We start from the raw sequence: 19,649 nt of genomic DNA on the forward strand, positions 1-19,649 counted from the left end.
GGAGGGGATAGCTCCCGTGCCGCAACAGAACATGTATTCTTTATCTTTTATCTTCCAATGTGGAGTAAAAGAATAAACAGAGATAAACTCTGAACTAGTGCAGCCATTAGGTGCACCTTCGGCGCGGAGGAGCGGGAGTAGTGCACTCTGAGTGCAGGCCAGTGCAGACAACCGTGGCACGGCTTTGGTTATTCACGAATGGCTCGTATGACAAAACACGGAATTATCTTAAAATGACTCATCGGGTCTGCGAGGCGTCGGCCAGACGTTAAATCGGTTAAATATGATCACGGAGTAATCGCGAATTACACTCTTCCGTCGACTCGCTCACGAGAATCTCTCTAAAGTCTCCGTGAATTGATTCCTCCGCGAACCGCGGTGGTCGACGAGTGATCATGGCGCGTTCGGGATCGCGACGGTAAATACTGAAGAAGAAACCGATTAACGCGCAGGTCTTTCGCGATTAGAGAGGCCTGAATCCCGTTCAGGATTCGTGCTCCGGTCCTCCCGGAGAATAAATCACCTGGCGAATTCGCGTATCCTCGAAAACCGATACCTCGCGTGCCAATGGCACGTGGCAGTGGGACGGACAGAGGTTTCTTTCTGACAGGTAGTAGTAACGTGCTCACACATTAACTATCCCCCGCGAGAACGATCTTTTCCAATCGGCTCGCTTTTCCTCTCGACGCGTGTCGAGATCGCTCGCTTGAAACGTGGGTCTTTCGATGCCTCGTATACCCTTCATTCGCTCGGTTGAGGAATTCCAGCTTGTCGCGTCACGCGAATGACTTCATCTATTGTTTACTGATGTTTGACTGATGTCCATCGCTTCCCAGATACGACGGTTACTCCGATTTGTGTGGGGAAGAAGGCGCTAAGGGGGTACCTTTCGATCGTACCTTCTGCATTCGACGTAGATTTGAACTTGGTCGAACCTCCTATCTTTAGATAGGAGAAGAATGAAGAGAGCAGGCGCAGAAGGTGCGATTGAAAATGTAGGATGTAATGCTAAACGGACAATGCGGACAAATACTTTGAATGATTAAGATTATGTAAACAGATGGCTTCTGGATGAATCACATGTGGAATGTTGCCAAAGCAGTATCTTTCAGAGAGACAACTTATCAGCAGCTTCTCGATTCTTCTTTTTATTCTTTTCGTAGCTTTGGGATCTTGCGGTTTGGATTTAAGCCAATCAGGAATTTGACTGCATAGAAAATATGTAGAATTAAATATTAAGCTTGATACTGGTGCATTATCAAACTATGTTTAATTCCCTACACATATGAATGATAAGAATAAAAGTGCCATTCCAAGTTTATGTTAGACTTTCAATGTAAGACTGTAATTAAATACTGTACTTGACGGTATAAAGCATTCTTCTTTTTATACATCTTTCGGAACCCATGGATGTCCTAAGAGATCACGTTAGACATTTGTCTTTGGTTGAATATGTTGAACCAAGTTTTACTTTGATCCTTTAACGCACTCTGCCCTGTCTCGAGGAAGTTTTTCTTTTTCTTCAAGCACGATAATTTGAAAAATGTTTATGCCAAACTTTTCTTTGCACCATGTTTCTTTCTTTTCTTTTAGTTACACGAGTTCTTTCTTCTTGATTACAGCCAAGTGCAAATAAAAAAGCAAAGACAATGCCTCAAACGACCACTATCGAAACCCTTTCCATCACCTGGCCACTTAAGGTAAGTTTAAAGTTTTAATCAAAGCGCATTCTCTTTTTACTGCAAACAGAATTTGTCCATAAATCGTGCATATACCAGTCTCCACTTGTTACAAGATTTTGTAGCAAAATTTTGTGTCGAATGTAAGATTATTATTTTTCTGTAAGTTACCAATATTGAATCTTACAGAATTGTAATACTTGAGAATAAATAATAAAATTGATTTTAAAGTGTAATTGAGAAGGAATACATTTCTGCAAAGGATGACATAAGAAGCTAATATAAAATGATACAGTGCAACTATGACTGCATAATGACAGATTCATATGCACAGCGAAAGAACTTTGAGGCTTCAATTTGCACTTGAGTGTTTCAATGGAAAGATGAGCCAGAATTATGGAGAAATAAAGTTTAACACTGCGCGGACCGTGTGCCTTTTAAGCCACGGTCGATTTTTCATTTATGATTCCCACGGGAATAGAAAAAAAACCCGACCTATGTAAGTATAGAAATCAATTTTTGAAACCTTAAAGATGATATTTAAAGATGACATGAATTTTTAATTTGTAACACAGAAACCTTTTTAAAAACTTTTCGGACTTGAGTCCTAGGGTGTCCGGGTGAACGCTCCAAAAACACGGGGTCCGCGCAGTGTTAATGTAACGACACAATGGATTGTAAAAAATTTGGAGTTTATGCAAAGAAGTGAAATAAATATAACTTATATTCGAAAAGGACACGAATAGTCCTATGCAAGGACAGAATTATGGGCGATTAGAAGAACGTGAAAGAGACAGGCAAATGGAACGGGAGAAAGAGAGGAGAGAGAGAGAGGAAGAGAGAAAGGAAATAAAAATATCGAAGAGAAAGAAGGGCGAAGGAAGAGCGGGAGAGCGGGCAGAGATTGGCGCTCGCGCGCGCTGCGCCGCGACCTTTAATGGGCGCTGATGGGCGCAGCCTCCCTGGAACCTGGAATCCGATTGCCTCCCTCTCCCGATCCCAGTCGCGGAGAGTCAGTCGCTCCCGCTTGAGACGCGCTTCCCTCCCTTTCCCTCCTTCCGTGCAAGTATATCACGGTCATTAAAAATCGTTCGCGTCGCGAAGGAGGGGAGGGGGCTACGACCTGGAACACTGCCATCGATCTGCGATCCGTCCGCCCCGCTAAAAAGAAGCGAAAAGAAGGGAAAAAAAGGAGTAGAGATAGACCAAAAAAAAGGAGCAACTCTAGCGCGGCGCGTTACAGGGGGTTGCCCTCGTCCGACAATACGCGTTGCGGGGCCCGCCAGCGCGACGAGAGCCATTGACCCGCGCGCCCGTTAATCAACCCTTTCCTCCCCGCCCCCCACCACCCACACGAACCCACGATCGTCGCGCGGAACCCTTCGGCCCACGCTAGCCCACGACGCGCGTATCTCGGTGCCCTTTCGAGAGAAGGAGAGAAACGGAGGGTGGGTTTTCGCGACTCCGTGGAGATTGCCGACGTTTAAAGAGCGCCGTGGTGGCGGACGATGTCTCGTGCGCGTTGCCCTGGAAGAAGCGTATCGTCGTCGCCGTCGTCGTCGTCGTCGCGTTTACGTCTTTGAAGGAACGCCGCGGAGGAGGAACTGCCCCCCTCGTTTTGACCGGTCGCCGCTCGCCGCCGACTTGCGCGTGTGTTCGTTTCCACGGAATCGTGATCGCGGACTCGTGAAGTGAAATGATTATGTACACGGTCGCCGAGGATCACATGGGCGACAACGAGATCGCGCAGGTATATCGTGTCTCTCCCCGAGGCGAAGCGTCTCCTCCTCTCTCGATATCCCGATTCCGCGACGGCGGAATTTGAGCGGTGGTACGACGGACCCCGCGGGCGTCGCTTTGTTATATTCACACCCTCGTCTTCTTGCAGGTGATCGCGTTTATATGCGGGATCATAGTGGTGCTGCTGATGATAATGGGCCTGGCGTCGACCGACTGGCTGATGGCCCTGGGATGGAGACAGGGCTTGTTCGCCCACTGCATCGAGGAAGGTGCCCCGACGCCGCTGCCCTTCAACATGCCCGATCCCCCGGGATGCTACCCAGCTAGGGACAGCGGTAAGCCATTCGTTTTTCCTCCTCGCTAAGCGCTCTCGCCCTGATGTCCATTTGGATTGTAATTCCACGTTTTATCTTGCAGCCTACATAAAGGCAGCTGCGGCCTTGTGCGTGGTGTGTCTTCTGACGGACATCGCCGCGACGATCCTCACCGGTCTGGGTTTGCGCACGCAGGATCACAGGGACAAGCACAAATATTATAGATTTGCAGTGTTCTGCATGGCCATTGCACGTGAGTATTATACGAGCGCCTCGTTTCTGCCTCGTCTCTTTTCGTCTCATCTTCTGTTAACTGTACATCTTACATCTGTATGTGTGTTTCAGTGGTGTCCCTCCTAATAGCGCTGATCATATATCCCATATGTTTTGCGTCAGAACTGAATCTCGGTAAGCCCTCGATACGTCTCTCGTATGGATTTGATTAAATCAAATGAAAAGGAAAGACGAAAGACTATATTGTTCTGCGCACATATTTACAGTCGAATTTATATAAGATACGTTATTTCTTTTTCAGGAAATCGTACTAACTGGGAATTCGGTTGGGCGTACGGCGTCGGTTGGGGCGCGGTAATCTTCCTGGTCGGAGGAGCTGTACTGCTGTTATGCGAGAAGGAAACCGAAGAATTGTACTATAAGGAAAAGAAGACCGTTCGCGATGACATAGGAAGCGGCGGTTCCATGATCGGCATGGGACATCACGCTGGACGAGGTGGAACGCAGCTAGCCTAGTGGCATTGCTCCCTGCCCGATGTTGTTCTCTAGGTGATTTATTTCATCTCTTTCTGCTCTCACAGTTCGACACATGCGCATACGAGAAGGTATACAAGCCTATAAGAATGGTTTTTTTTTTCGATAGGGCGTTTTTAGCTAACGCAAGGAAAACTACCTTTACGGATTCTCCGATCTGGATTTCCTCGATACACGAGTATCGAAGTATCGGCAGCTTTTTAAATACATACGAAAATGAATAATCTTATACGCAAGTAACGAAATAAGAAAACTTTAGTTAATCCTTCACGAAATTTCAAATGGTGAAGTTTTATTATAAAAATATTTAATGCTAAAAATTAAGATGGGAAAAGAAATATAGGTTTCGCAAGAAATGATCGACTGGAAATTAGTCGAAGAATCCGTCAGTCGGTTTTTATTGTCGTTGTTTGAAAATATCTGAAGTAGATGTAATCTGTTCATTAGAAGGGTGTGTATTCGGGTTACTATTAGTTTGATGTAGGATAACATCTCGTTAAAGAAGTACGCATTTCGATCGTCTTGTTTTTGGCTATTTCTTATTTCAAGTCAATTTTTATACTGACAATTTCGGGACCATTATTAGCTTCGATTCTGTTCTCGTATTTCCTACATTTTGCATGATTTTGGACAATTTTATACACACACTTGTATAATATTTTTACTGTAATTTGAATTGTAACAATTTATAACGTTATGACGACGCTGCATTTATTGTCCATAAACTAAATTAATAAGAGTATCATACTCGTTACCGCGAGTCTGCGAGACATAAGACAATTCCAACATGGATTTCCAACATGTTTCTTTCGCGCACATAACACATATACATATACACAGATTCAATTTGTTCTTAGTAAGAGTTTGATTAAACTCCATCTTTTTTCATAACTAATTTAAATTTAACATTAGATATAAAATGGTTGAAAGCAGAGACCAGAAATAAAGAGATTAAGTTAAAGTTCATTTTATATTAAATGAATAATAACGTTTTTCTTAGCTTTACTTCCAATATTTCTAATTCCAATATTTAAAAATTATAAATTTTAGAGGCCCCAAGAAGCCTTATTCTTCAATTTTCTTCAATTTTCTTTAATTTCAAACTGATACATTTTGTTTCATTTTTAACTGTAACTTTGAGACTTTAACAGTGCATACAAAGACATTGCCTAATATTATAGTGCCCGATCAAATTTTTTATTCATAAAATATCAACTTTACATCGGAATCTATCCAAATGATCTGGACGCTATCTAATACACAACTACACACGTAACACATTTATATTTAATTTATTCTACAACAATGATTTTCTTCGTTATCCTTTGCAATCTATTCTCTTCTACAATGATAAACATATCACACACTCGACTTAGTTTTATTAACTTGATTTCATATATACAGGTTGTCCCAGGAAAAATATCATAAAGTATATGTTACTCAAGAGATTTTAAATAAAATAATGATAGTTTGAAATTATTATTAGATATTAAAAATAGAAAGAGATATAGCTAAATCTGTTGAAAACCAGAAATATAATAGAATTTGCCAGCAGAATATGATGGTAGATTGAGTGCAGAATCTATCTTTTCGTATAATCATTCAAATGACGTATTTTATTTAAATGCTTACAAAAATTACAGATTCTGCTCGGTTTCTTCTTGTTTGTCAGGCACTGCTGACAAAGCGCGAGGACGTCAATCTGTTGCAATATTCTGCTAGATCTTGCTGCCAAAGTACTAGAATACAATTAATTACATTCATATATCGGTCCTGTTTCACTTATTATTACTAGAATTATTACTAGAATATTATTAACACTTTGCTTACCGAGTAAGTATATGAAAGTGTCTTATTTGTTAAGAAAAATATAATAGTATGAAGATGAAATGTGATCACATATATATAGTGGAAAATCAGTTTTGCAATTATTTATTTTACTGAATATCTCTAACATCACTAACTTTAAAGGCTGAACGCAAATGCCATTTCTTCTAATACTCTACTTCGCTAAGCAGATGCAAATCTGTTTGAAAGCACTCGAGTAATACCGTCCAAACGTTCAGGATATTTTTACTGGGATAGTCTGTGCATTTGTAATCTAAACTTTTAAAATAATTTAAATAATTCAAAGAGGAGATATTTACAAGTTATTGGCCTATCATCAACATTTGTCCCTATTTTTCTTAAGCAACACCACGACTGGAAAAAAATGATACGTGTCTGCAAATTATGCAAAATTTATCAAAAAAGTCCAGCTTTGAGAAAGATGCGTTTAAAAAGCTTTCTTTTTCTATCTTACAGCATGTTCTTACGCGGAAACAACTACGATTTCATGGACTGTTGTACATTTATAATTGTTTTCAAGCTATTTTATATGAGATATAAAAATTATGTATTTGCTTACGTATCTTTTTCCAGTCGCCGTTTTAATTACGTATTATTAACATTTCTTGTTTTTTACCGAAGAAAAATCTTCAGAGGCCAATGTGTTGTCGTATATACTATTTTTTTCATAAAAATTTTTTGTAAATGTAGTGTACATACTATATAGATGCTAGTAATTTATTATTAATTTCTATGCACACACATTACACACATAATCTTTATTTTCTTCTTTCCCCTTTTCTCCTCTTTCCTCTTTTCTTTCACTTTACATATAATCCACATATATTACTAATATATACATATATATATTTATACTGAAATCTGCCAATTTTATTATGCATGTCATAAATTTTCGATATGCGTAAACGTGAGGGCACACCATGAGGAGGGAATATAATTTACTTAATATATACCGATTTGATACGAACCTAAGCTATACATAAAGCGCTTCATAATTTTAGCTTTTACATTTTATTGTTGTAACGGCTGTAAATTTCTATCATTTACGATAAGGGGCTTTATCGCAGACTGAGCAGCTCTTTAAAGTATTTATCGTTTAAAACGATAGCGCATGGGGCTGAGGTGGCGTACAAGTCTCGTTTGAGCCTTACGAATCATTTGTGGGTGTGTTTCATTAATTATTCATCGAGAAGAAAGGAAATGAGCGTGCGTGATAGAGAACAGCTCGACTAAGGCTTGTCGTTATTACGTGTACCGATCGTCATCCTCATCCGTTTTATATTGTCAACGGCGTCTGATCGCGAACATTACGACAAAAAAGAAACAAAGACTGTAGTAGCGTATGTACGTATCGGTAAAAAAAAAAAGATATGGACCTTGTGCGGCACGCAAAGCCAGCGAGTTCTCTTTCGAACGCTCGAAGGCGACGTTCTTACATTGCAAAGCGAAGCGTAGCGATATCCATCGTTCGTAGCGTGTATCTTTGAACTTATTACCTCATGTATCCTTTAAGTTAATTATAAAGCACAAGACACGTTTCTTAAGTGCAGGGATGGAACGGAGGCAGCTCGGGCAGATGTTATTTATTGCGTTATTTGCATTAGATACGTGTACGTATATGTGTATATATATATAAATAAATATATATATATATATGGATATAATATTTTATAAGTACGTGTAGTTTATAGCGTTATATACTCGTGGTTGTAGCAATCTGATGCGTGCAGTTTGCGGTACTCGGCGAGTATACGGTCTACGTTGAACGCATTGAATTCCACACCGCAATACGATTTCTGTATGCTTTCGAAAGCAGACAGCGAGTGGCACGTTTGTTGAAATTTTTTCGGCCGACGCGATTAAGAAAAAAAAAAGGAGATGAGAGAAACTCAAGAGACTATTAAGAATTGAGTACAATGTTGTTACAATATATATTCCGCTTATACAGTAGATTTTCTATTCTTTAACCGCTTAAACAACTTTACCGCGTATGTAGTAGAAATTTATAACAATTATAACGTATATAAGAAACAATATTACGACATAAGGAGTTAGTAAAGGAATTATCGAGTGTATGTAAACGAATTCGTGATTTCTATATATCATAAAACATGCACATAGCATATAAGACAATCCGTTATGTCAGTCGTGCGTATGCTGACTGTGTGTGTGTGTGTGTGTGTGTGTATGTAATTCTGTCGTCTATTTGCAAAAATGAAAAAAAAAGAGAGAAAACACGTTCAGTGCAACGAGCTAAAAATCTGTTATCTACGGTGAAACATATCGGAATGGACTTTTTAAAATAAAATTAAATAATATCGATTATATAGATTAAGTATTTAAGGTTTTCGAAATAGATTTCTCTACGTGATTAACGGCGATATGTAAGTTTACGTACTTAAGTAAGTTTACATATGTAAGTTTTTGAATTTGGAATCTCTTTCGCCGGCCGCGCCGGCATTTGCAAATCGTCGACAGAATCGCGACCGCTCTGTGTAGTCACCGGGTTTGCCATTTTCCGACTCTATTCGCCGGTCGGGATAGAATTGTACAACGGCCCGTGATGTGGCCTAGTTTACATCAATCACTTGATACGCGTATTAAATAGTAAATAACTAGTAAATAAGTCTGATTATTGGCTGATCAGTTCAAATATACTATTTGATACGCGTATCAAGAGATCGGTGTAAACTAGGCCTGTAACGAGCGAGGGTAAAGAGGAGATATCGGCATCGTCGCTGACTTGATTACACTGATTGTTTAGGCATGCATCTCAAGCAAACGGCAACAGTTGTATAGTACTTCAAAGCATATACATATCTCACTCGTATGTATGCCGTAATAAGTATACCATTACACGTATAAGTATATGGATCCTATATAATATAAATCGATATATTATTTGTGCGCCATACTCCAATGTTAACGTATTGTATTGTACAAAGAACAAAAAATGTAATGTTAAAGCTACAACGCTGTGTATTTATGTATTATGTATCTAAAGCCACTTTAGACGATCTACAATCACATTCGTGTCAGAATTCTACTTATAATTTTGTATGTTGTGTATCTTAATTCTTTTAAGTTAGTCTTTTTATATATAATTTTTAATTAATTAAAATATTCTTAAATAATTAGTTTTTAATTATATTTAATTTCAATTAAATTTATATTATCCTGATTCGTTAAATGACTTTTGTGTTACGTGACACCTAAAATTATAAATTGTCTTGAGCTTTACCTCGCTTCTCTAAATCTTTCTCTAATTTTGCCAATTTTTCCTTCACACTTTCGACTTGGTTAATTATTCTTGCTTAACTATGATCAACTATAACGCCAAAAAGCTCATTTTAAGTAATTAATCAGTTTTTCTCAGATATCTCGTAAGTTACAAGAAAAGTGTATATATTTTTCTTCTAAATTTCGTTTTTTTTTTAAATCATCCAGTATATTGTTATCTATCTCGAAGAAGTGACGTATGCAAGAGAAGAAGCTTATAAAAATTAAAATTTTCTTCCAAAAGCTCGGGTTATTTTTTATAAATTCCATCAATTTTATTTTTAAACCTCAGTCCTAATCCGATCGAAGCTTTCAACGGCAAACGAAAATTCCCGCCGTTCGTCCGACCAATCCGACGCGAACTTGGCCGCGATTGGTGGACCGGCTTGACCGCCTCCGGCAACGGCGAAGGGAAGTGGGGAACGCGTCGTCGAGCGCACGAGGCCGCGCATCTTGTATGCGCGCGACAGCGACCGTTAGAAAATTGCGCCATTTCTCTTTTTTTCCAGTTACCGAGCGAGACGAGTTGTTGAATCGTTCGGCGGACGCGGAGGAGCAAGGAACAAGGCGAAGGCGAAGCCGCCGCGCAATAAACCAGAGCGGTGCGGAAAGACGACCGGGCGGCGGTGGTGGTGGTGCGCGTGATCACACGGCGAAATCGAGAGAGCGGATCGAGAGCTGGTCGTGCGGCCGCGTAGGCGTAGACGGACCCGGGGACGAACCGGGGTACACGGCCGTCCACGTGCGCGAACGTCCGAGGCGGAGCAACGCGGCAACGCGGTGAGCGAGCGAGCGGGCGTCCCTCGGCTGGCGGCGAGCGGCGGAGAGGATCGATCATCGATCGAAATAAACGGAAGCGGGGCCGGGCGTCCGCGAAGACGTCCCGCAACGTCGCGATACGACCGTCGCCGTACGTCGGGCGTCGCTCTTCAACGAGCCGGGCCACACGAGCCCCTGTTCGGGACCGCGATCACGCTCACCCGCGGGACAAGATGTCGATGGACGCGCTCAGTGACGCCGAGCTGCGGACGAAGCTGATGGAGTACGGGTACCCGGTGGGACCGGTGACGCAGACGACCCGCAAGATACTCGAAAAGAAACTGAAGAAGCTCATGGAGGCCCGCGGCGCGGGCGGGGGAGGAGCAGCCTCCCGACACTCGTTGGCCGCCAGGTGAGAGTTTTTCATCAGAAAATATGCATCGACACGAGTTTTCTTTCAGATAAATTTGTACACTTGAAGTAATCTGGAAATTTGGGCAAGAGTGAGAGAGAGAGGGGGGAGAGAGAGAGAGAAAGAGAGAAGGAGCGAGTAGGAGTCGAGAGACCGGTACACGATTACACCGAGGTTTCGGATTCGCGCGAGGTCAGCATGCGATAACGATCCTTGACGGCGAAGCAAGATTCTTGTGCACCTATTATCTCGATTCTGAACGGAAGAAGGTGCAGGAGGCAATGTTTACAGTCCATTTTTGGCAATGCGCGATATACCTAAGTGCATTACGTTAATTGTTTAGAAAACACGGCTATCTCCTTTGGCGACTGTCGCCAATCCCTCAGTTGACTTCCACGAGGCTGTTGTATATTTTAGAAACAAATAGATTTTATTAAGTAAACGCAAATTCTATAGGGAAAGTTTATAAACTTAGAATTGCAATAACGCTAGACGCACATACCATGTAGGATGTGTTATGTATTTGGGTCTTGATATTGTTTTGTTTTCTTCATTTATGCGTTAGATATAGCAGCGAGGACACGGACGACGACACAAACACGAGTGTCGTCAAGAAGAAGAAGAGCGCGAACCTGCGCCGGCAAACGATGGCGAACCCCATGCCTCCGCCTTCGATTATTCCTCCCGATGTTGTGAACGTGGCGAAAAATCCGGTCAACGAGAATCAGTCGCCGCCGCATTCCGAGTTCAAAAATCCCACGGCGACGAATTACGACAACTCGGGCGTGCCTTCTCGCACAACTTTGAAAACCACGCAGAGCAAATTTATCAAGACGCAGCGTACCTATGTATCTAAGCCATCTGAGGATTTAGAGACCGGATCGGACTCGGATGTCGCGGGGGAGACTAGAAGCATGTATGGACGTCCGTACGACAAGTACGTGCCCAACATCCCGAGCAGCAAAATATACGATTCTCCGGTGTACGATCGCGGGAATTTATCGACCAGGCCTGCCTATCCGATTAAGGACAGCAAGTATAACGTGTCTCCCTTGAAGCCGAACGTCTCCTCGATTCAGTCCATGGAGGACGCAAGTGGAAGTGCGAATCAAACGGATCCTCTTGCTAATTATGAAGCCCCATATTTATCAGCGTTTACAAGGAATTTACAAGAACTCAAGGAGAATTCGCGATCTTTTATAAACACATCGTCATCATCATTGATGAGCTCAAAAAGTAAGGGAGCTTTCTGATGCAATAAAATAATATCTAATATGCTCTAATACGAGATACCTAATTTTTAACAGTCTTCTGTAATTTTATCAGTCATTATTTCTGTAATTATATATAATTGAACGTTTGCATTATCTGTAATTTTAATTTTGTTCAGATTGATTTCAAAAACACACTTGTTTGGTTTAAAATAAGAATTTTATTTTATATTAATTATAGAATTACTAATGTGTCTAATTCGTTCGTTCTTTTATATCATGCATATATGGATACTTTTTTACTTTAGGTCCATTACGCTATACTTCGTCACCTGGTTTACCAGAGGTGAAAGAGAGAGATTCGAATGGTCACTTCTCTACCGTAAGGGGCATATACTCGTCGTGGAGTCAGCCAAGGTATATATGAATTTATTATTTTATCTGAATTATACGTAATGTAATATAAACGAGCGCTATTTAGCTCGAGACCCAATGCATCGTTCGCCAATAGAGTTCGGGATATTTTCAGTAGAGCGACTTACAAACCGTCGACGACAAACAGGGAAGATGTACGAAACAATCAGAACATGGTATCGATGGGCCTCGTGGCAGTGCTTGCCCTGTTTTTTGTCGTTCTTGCGATAATATATCTGGGACTTGGTGGGAAATCCGAGACGTTTCCATCGCTTTCATCGGGTAGGTATGCAGAGATATAACTAAGGGAGATTTCTGAGACGGATATATAACTTTAAGAGGAAGGATAGATTTCTGAGAAATATACGTTTGATTGTCAAATAACAAGGTGCAAGGCGCAAAGCACAATGTACATGTTCTTTTCACGAATCGATTTTGGCCTATAATGGAGCCCAATTATTGTATATTTATTACTAATTATCACTAACGTTCAATCACATTATTTTTATGAAGCTAAAGTAATTATCTCGAGCTTACTAAATTAGACATACAAGAGAATCTCTTGAATATGTATTTTCTCCTTTCTCTCGCTCTATATCTATATATATACACATGTATAATAAAAATCGCATATCTCTTGAACTATATAATTTGGATATTTTATTTCCTTTTCCCGTTCTTTCTATATGTCTACTCCAATATATTTCAACCTATATTTGCGGACATGCGTTTTGTACCATTTAACTTAGTCGATAATACGATGTTTTATTTGTATGTAGGGACATAAAACTCGTGGAGAGCTCGGAAAAATATATCAATCGAAACGTTTAATTCTTTGCAGAAGAGACCGATTTTAAGAACGGGAGTTATTTGCTGTTTTATAAAAAAAAAAAAATCGAGCCGATATTTTTGTTATACATATTGTATCTTTTGTTCTATAGAAATATTGAACTTTGAACCATTAATTTACAAGCATTTAGACATGCTTTTTAATCTCCTGTATGCACTATATAATAAACTGCAGTTTACTTTGAAGGAAGATTTTAATCTGTATAGGAGAGAAAGTAGTTTTGAACATAGAATTTTGAGTTTGTTAAATGAAGGATTGACATTTTCATTTTCAAGGAGATTGAAATACATTGTTTGTTATTTCTCAGTTATTTTTCTCGTTCGTAATACTGACTGTTTGAAAAAAGTGACGATTTTTCGTTTGAAGCACAGGGGAGACAGTATGATTCGAAAGTGCCTCACATTTACAAATATTTTTGTTTTTTTCACATTATGTATCACTTGTATTGATCTTAATTTATAGTTTCGTACCACCTATACTTATAGATAACAACATACCGCAATGTTTTCTCGATGAAACTGCCGATTTTAAAGCGCCTGGGGTAAATTGCATAATGAAGGAAAACATAGAATCCGTGTTGCAACTGTTGAAACGCCTGCAACCCATCCTAACGAGAAAGGCGGTATCTAATATATGCGAGAATACGAACGAAAAACCATATTTGACCGATGCGGATATCGTGGAGATGTTTACGAGCGATAAAGTGGTGGGTTTTGAGAATTGAAATTAATTACGAAATTAATTACTGAAATTAATCTAACAATGTAAGAACTGTATATTGATAATCTTCACTTCCAGACGAGCCTTGAGGTGAAGGAGGATTTGCAGAGCGCGCAATTCTTAATCATTAAGAACCCGAAATGGGGTATCTCGCTTATCGATATAAATGACGATAACGGAGCAACCACGGAAATGTTGGATACTCTAGTAAATATACATGTCAATCTCACGCTCTTTTTTTGGGGCGCAGGTGTGCTCACAATATTTACTAATACATTTGTTTTTTATTCGTACAGGATAAATTGTTTTCCGCCCGTCTAAATGGAAAAATTGGGATGGCGATTTTAAATCCTGAGCTGCCAATGCAATGCCTCGTTAAGAACAAACTTTTTACCATCTTTTCTTCTCTCCTTATAGTGGCAATCGGTAAAGTTCTAACAGACTGTTTATTTGAGAAAACTTACTGAACCTCATTCTGTGTTATAAGATTTCCATGTGCATGCTGTTAACATGATGTGTATGATTATTATTCACTTCTTTTTCAATGCAATGTAAGCTATACTTTAAGTAAAGTAGTTGCATTTTAAAACGATTCTATATGCCTTGGCAATGTAATTTCGTCTTCAATACGCAAATCGTAAACTGGAATTATTTTGCAAGGAGTCATTTCTTTAAATCCTAGAGCGCATTAATACAATGCCGTATCTTTTATATATCGAATGTATAATAAATAAAAAGAGAAAGAAATGTTTTTTACGAGAATTCACAAGTGACTCGCAAAGTAATATCTGTTTACGGTACTGCGATCTATACATAGACAGAAATACGTGTATCAAAAGATTTGTAATGGTAACTGTGCATCTTCAGTCTTATTAACAGGTATCGGCATTTATAAATCGTATCTTTGGTATCTAAGATACAAGAAATCTACGGAGAGAGAGGTATTTAAGCTTGTTAGCGATATTATAAGTATCGTTGAGACACATCATCAAAATGCGTCCACGCAACCCGGGGGCGCGCAGGAAAGTTTCCTTGCCATAAATCACGTGCGAGACAATCTTATTCCACCGAAAGATCGCAAAAGAATGGCCGGTCTTTGGGAAAAGGCGGTGAAGTTTTTAGATGAAAACGAATCCAGGTAAAAAAAAAAGGATTTTTCGTGTCTTTCTCTGTTTTCATATTTTACTTGCGGATGAGTAAACAACGATACGATCTTTGATCTTTTAGAATTCGAAGAGAGGTGCAGCAAGTGGCGGGAGAAGAGTTTCATGTATGGCGATGGTTGCCGAATAACAGTTTGAACAAATCTCCGACGCAAAGCGCGATTTTGGGTAAGAAGCCGAAGGTCTGGCAGGGACAAGCGTTCGAAACGATGGAGGGATCGGTTAATAGCTTGACTTGTTCGCCAACGCCTTGCCTGAAAATCAGGCACATGTTTGATCCAGACATGTGAGTATAATATACGCGAGTATAATGTGCGCGTTTATAATCTATAATCGGTAACGGATGACTTATAAGTTGCTCTGTATCACGATATAGCGAAACCGAAGACGACTGGGAGACGAGAGTGCAGGATGCTATTTTAGAAAAGTGCGGGGAGGGTGTGAACATACTTCACATTCGAGTAGACATCGGTAGCCGTGAAGGTTGCGTTTATATGAAATGTATGTCGCAGGAAGACGCTGGCAAAGCTTACAGGGCATTACATGGTTGTTGGTTCGATGGTACGTCCATAATCTATAAATTTCCATTTGTTCCCTAAAACTTAATTCTTGAACGCTGGCACAGTCTGTGGTCGCCTCGCGTAAAGTTTTCGCGGAATTTAGATAGTATTATTGAAAAACTTGTTACAAGACGTGCAGAATATTAATATAAAAGGATAGTAGTACCTAATTTTTTTATCTTTAATGAAGATAAAAATATGAAGAATGACGATATTGCTACAATCTGTGCCAGCTTTATGCTGACTTCTACATCGACTTTAATGTAGGTATACGTTGCAATGTCGTGCCTCTAATGGAATTCCTTTATTTCCTTCCCAGGTAATTTAGTGACTGTCAAGTACCTGAGACTAGAGCGTTATCACGAGCGATTTCCGGACGCCGCCCGCTGCGTGACGCCTCTCAAGCCGAGTAACAATCAACGATTATCCATGCAGCTCCAGTACTGGCAGAACCGGGCGGAGGCGAATTAAAAAGTTCACATTTCTGTTCGGACATTCGGAGGAGAGTGCGAGCTCTCGCGTTTATACAAAATCAGACACAATTGTCCCGCAATTGTCCCGCTGGCCAGAACTTACGGAATCTGTCTACCTTTTATTTATTCCGTGATGACATACCTACGTGCCGTACAGCGCATATACATGTTGTAGGATTGAAGACACTTCTATTTTATAAGAGCATTTTCTTTTAAATTTCGCTAACTTGTGTATTATATTCTACTTTGTATCTTTTGATGAACGAGACGGAGGCGATACGTGTTTTTAATAGTTGAGTAATAATAATAATTATAATAATATTATTAATAACAGCACACAGTAACATTAATATATAATTAAATATGCTTTTTGAAGAGCTGTAAAAAATATTTTAATCTGAGTTTTATAGTATTTTCAACTAGCAATATATGTGTGCGTAAGCATAACGTATACATCGCATTCTCTATAGGCCTATCCAGTACTAATTCGCATCAGCTGTACGAAGCGTATATGCGGAGAAATCGATCAATCATACATCCGATGTACCGAACGCGGCAGAGTACAGTTTCCTACATATTAGGCTTTTGCGATCGCGTAATTTCTCTACGCGTACGGTTACGCCATCATTGACGAAAATATCGATTTAATTACTTAAGATTAACAATCCTTTTTTTTTTTATAACTGCATAAGAGAGTTATTTTTTACGATGTATCATAAAAATGTACAGTAAAATAAGATTAAATCACTTTGTAAAAAGATATCGAGTTAAATGATGGAACGGAAACCGGATAATACGTTGATGTTGTTCAAGGAGCAATAAAAATTGCAGACTGAAGCAACGTATGTGACGTATATCTATGCGTTATAAAAAGATTTAAAGCATGTGTGCGCGCACAAATCTATTGTGTTACAGTAAATTAAGGAATATCGATGAATAAAAATAAATCAGAAAATTCTATAAATATCTGCTAGCCGATGATTGTTGAGATAATTAATATTATCGACCATCCAACGTATTCACGTCCGTAAACGCGATGTTAATTTCGTGATTTACAATTATCCCGAAGTTATTTTCGCGAGCACACGATATATATTCACGGCGATAATCCAACCGAGCGCGGTATAATTATTTTTATAAGATGAAATATTTTCTTAATCGAGCGTGTCGATTTCTATTTCCCGCGGTCGTGAAATTCGAGAGGGCGGCAGTGCAACTAGTGCGAGGCGTTTTCGGGCTTGTCATAATAACGAGAACATAACCTGAAATCGTTTCCCGGACGCAAATTTATTGAGGGATGCTTGTCTGTCGCACTGTCGAGAATAATCACGCGAGCTGTCAAAAGGATCGAGAATGAAGTATTCCACTTCGCCGCCGACGAGCCGGTGCCACTCGCCCGTTCCGACAGAATTCTCGTCCTCGTTGCCGATGCCGATCGTTTACAGGTAACGTCGCGTATGTTTACAGGCACAGACACTCGTCGTCTCTTTTCGCAATTTATTATCTTCTAAATCAACAATTGCATCAACGTGTCCAGTTTTCGTTTTATGGTTTAAACTTGGTGTTTTTTTTTTCAAAGCAATTTTATGCCTGTATGCGTATTATTTGTGTTTTATCACCTTGCTGTATTCAATTTACCGTATTTATTTTTAAAACCGCTATTTAATTACTTTACTGTATTTCATCGCTTAGCTTCGAAGTTTGATTGAGTGGGAGAACATATTGCAGGCACAACTGCATGGGCGCGGCGACCAAGTGCTACAAATATCTGAGAAAATTGCTGAAGTTTGAGCAAATGGACTTCGAGTTCGCCGTTTGGCAGATGATCTTTCTGTTCGTGGCGCCGCAGAAAGTGTACAGAAACTTCCAAAACAGAAAACGTACGTTGCAACCCCCCAGTACCCTGTGCATCGTTAGCACAGCTTTATATTCTTCAACATGCCCGTGTGTTGGATTCTTGCAGAGACGAAGTCACAATTTGCGAGAGACGACCCGGCGTTTTTGGTGCTGGTTACGTGCTGTCTCTGCATATCTACAGTTGGTTTCGCCATAGTACTCAGTTTGAGATTCTTCCAATTTGTAAAGTTGTTATTTTATATGGTATTCATCGATTACATAACCACTGGATTGTTAATAGCAACGGTGTTTTGGTAAGCATACCAATTATCTTTAGGCCAAGCCTGTCAGATCGTAGTCTTCTTTACCTTAGACTTGGAAACTTGAATTAATTTGAAAATTGTCAGCTTAATTAAAGCTAGCTCGAGTCTATTCTTAATTTTTAATATATACTATAAGATATATACTAATATATAATATATATTATACGTTTGTAGGTTTATGAGCAATCGGTATCTCAGGATAGACAGAACGCAAGACGTTGAATGGGGCTACGCGTTCGACATCCATTTGAACGCGATGTTTCCCCCGTTAATCATACTTCACATCTTACAGTTATTTCTATACAACGGTGCGTCAATACAGTTGTCAAGCGATATTATTGAATTGTTGTTTAACGCGTTTCACCTTTGCAGCTTTGATAAACAACGATACGTTCTCGGCGCGGTTCGTTGGGAACACCTTTTGGTTCATAGCTATAAGCTATTACATTTACATTACGTTTCTCGGCTACGCAAGTAAGTTAACGCAACACGCTTAGGTAACACGATCTATCTCCTCTTATTATTAGACCGTATTTATCGTTATTGTTATTTCAGATGTCGAGATACTCCATAAAACGCATCTAATATTGTCAAGTCTACCCATAATATTGCTGATATACATAACTACGTTATGCGCCGGTATTAATGTCAGTTATTTGGTTATGGAATTCTATCGTTACCGGGCTCTGTGAAATATCAGATTTTTGTCAAATGTGTCGCCTATGAACGTCGGAATAACAACCTGGCCGTACAGAATCCCCTTCTATTCTAGAATCGACGAGACGGGATTCTACTCTGAAAGCTCCCCTCGATCCTCGCTCTCATTTTACACGATCCGTCATTTCGTTTTCTTGTTCCACGATCACGTGACAAATAGGGGAGCAGCGGGGAAAATTCCGAGAGAGGAGAATTCCATTACAGAGGTACAGCTGTTTCCGAATGGAGTATCACTTGAAGACCGTAGGCTCTTCAACGATCTTGCGTTCCAGGAATAATATATCTATTTTTTTCATTTGTATCTCTAAGAGAACTATCGATGTTCCAAATATAACCCGCGTGTAGTAGCGAATTTTTTATGCGAGTCTTATTGTGATATTGCACATTTTAATTCATCAATAACAAAGTTGATGTCACGAAAAACGCGTTTTTTTTTTGTTCGGAGACCTGTAACCGCGAATCTATAGGCGATATTAAGTCCGATCTTACGTTTCCCAGGTAGCATTAATGTCTAAAAGACATCATAAAGATGTCTTTAAGATGCCAGAAATCTTAAAGATGTCTTTATGATGTCTTTTAGACA

General features: G+C 39.8%; 3 protein-coding genes across 8 annotated transcripts; all 3 read left to right on the top strand.

The window, feature by feature from the left end:
• The first annotated feature begins 135 nt into the window (after positions 1-135).
• LOC139821213 (transmembrane protein 47) lies at positions 136-9,530 on the top strand. 3 transcript variants are annotated; one of them, XM_071792122.1, is made up of 6 exons: positions 136-610; positions 1,623-1,700; positions 3,568-3,754; positions 3,837-3,986; positions 4,079-4,141; positions 4,269-9,530. In XM_071792122.1, exons 2-6 carry the CDS (start codon positions 1,650-1,652, stop codon positions 4,481-4,483), a joined length of 666 nt encoding a protein of 221 aa, XP_071648223.1. In that variant the 5' UTR covers positions 136-610; positions 1,623-1,649; the 3' UTR covers positions 4,484-9,530. The 3 variants fall into 3 exon arrangements, with proteins under 3 accessions (XP_071648223.1, XP_071648222.1, XP_071648221.1); XM_071792121.1 differs by lacking the exons at positions 136-610; positions 1,623-1,700 and adding an exon at positions 2,274-3,429 and having other exon boundaries at positions 4,269-4,516; positions 4,611-9,530; XM_071792120.1 differs by lacking the exons at positions 136-610; positions 1,623-1,700 and adding an exon at positions 2,279-3,429.
• Positions 9,531-10,122: 592 nt separating this feature from the next.
• On the top strand, positions 10,123-17,156 carry Man1 (LEM domain-containing inner nuclear membrane protein MAN1). Of its 4 annotated transcripts, none has more exons than XM_071792081.1 (11): positions 10,123-10,799; positions 11,365-12,035; positions 12,319-12,427; positions 12,492-12,706; positions 13,760-13,980; positions 14,073-14,201; positions 14,291-14,420; positions 14,862-15,132; positions 15,222-15,443; positions 15,534-15,718; positions 16,037-17,156. In XM_071792081.1, exons 1-11 carry the CDS (start codon positions 10,621-10,623, stop codon positions 16,186-16,188), a joined length of 2,484 nt encoding a protein of 827 aa, XP_071648182.1. In that variant the 5' UTR covers positions 10,123-10,620; the 3' UTR covers positions 16,189-17,156. The 4 variants fall into 4 exon arrangements, with proteins under 4 accessions (XP_071648182.1, XP_071648183.1, XP_071648186.1 ...); XM_071792082.1 differs by having other exon boundaries at positions 12,522-12,706; XM_071792085.1 differs by having other exon boundaries at positions 12,543-12,706.
• Positions 17,157-17,394: 238 nt separating this feature from the next.
• On the top strand, positions 17,395-19,418 carry Unc50 (Unc50 RNA binding protein). The gene is made up of 6 exons (XM_071792112.1): positions 17,395-17,635; positions 17,919-18,070; positions 18,154-18,340; positions 18,524-18,657; positions 18,722-18,823; positions 18,905-19,418. The coding sequence occupies exons 1-6, from the start codon at positions 17,544-17,546 to the stop codon at positions 19,039-19,041; spliced, it is 804 nt and encodes a 267-aa protein (XP_071648213.1). The 5' UTR covers positions 17,395-17,543; the 3' UTR covers positions 19,042-19,418.
• Positions 19,419-19,649: the final 231 nt, after the last annotated feature.

This window comes from Temnothorax longispinosus, chromosome 10 (assembly GCF_030848805.1).
Source record: "Temnothorax longispinosus isolate EJ_2023e chromosome 10, Tlon_JGU_v1, whole genome shotgun sequence".
Lineage (NCBI taxonomy): Eukaryota > Metazoa > Arthropoda > Insecta > Hymenoptera > Formicidae > Temnothorax > Temnothorax longispinosus.

Excerpts from the sequence above, each read along its gene's own strand:
- LOC139821213 (XM_071792121.1), top strand. The coding sequence starts at position 3,376 with ATGATTATGTACACGGTCGCCGAGGATCACATGGGCGACAACGAGATC. Across the intron at positions 3,755-3,836 it reads CTACCCAGCTAGGGACAGCG|CCTACATAAAGGCAGCTGCG; the intron begins GTAAGCCATTCG and ends TTTATCTTGCAG. Across the intron at positions 4,142-4,268 it reads TGCGTCAGAACTGAATCTCG|GAAATCGTACTAACTGGGAA; the intron begins GTAAGCCCTCGA and ends TTTCTTTTTCAG.
- Man1 (XM_071792081.1), top strand. The coding sequence starts at position 10,621 with ATGTCGATGGACGCGCTCAGTGACGCCGAGCTGCGGACGAAGCTGATG. Across the intron at positions 15,444-15,533 it reads CACATGTTTGATCCAGACAT|CGAAACCGAAGACGACTGGG; the intron begins GTGAGTATAATA and ends ATCACGATATAG. Across the intron at positions 15,719-16,036 it reads ACATGGTTGTTGGTTCGATG|GTAATTTAGTGACTGTCAAG; the intron begins GTACGTCCATAA and ends TTTCCTTCCCAG.
- Unc50 (XM_071792112.1), top strand. The coding sequence starts at position 17,544 with ATGAAGTATTCCACTTCGCCGCCGACGAGCCGGTGCCACTCGCCCGTT. Across the intron at positions 17,636-17,918 it reads CCGATGCCGATCGTTTACAG|GCACAACTGCATGGGCGCGG; the intron begins GTAACGTCGCGT and ends AACATATTGCAG. Across the intron at positions 18,658-18,721 it reads ACAGTTATTTCTATACAACG|CTTTGATAAACAACGATACG; the intron begins GTGCGTCAATAC and ends TCACCTTTGCAG.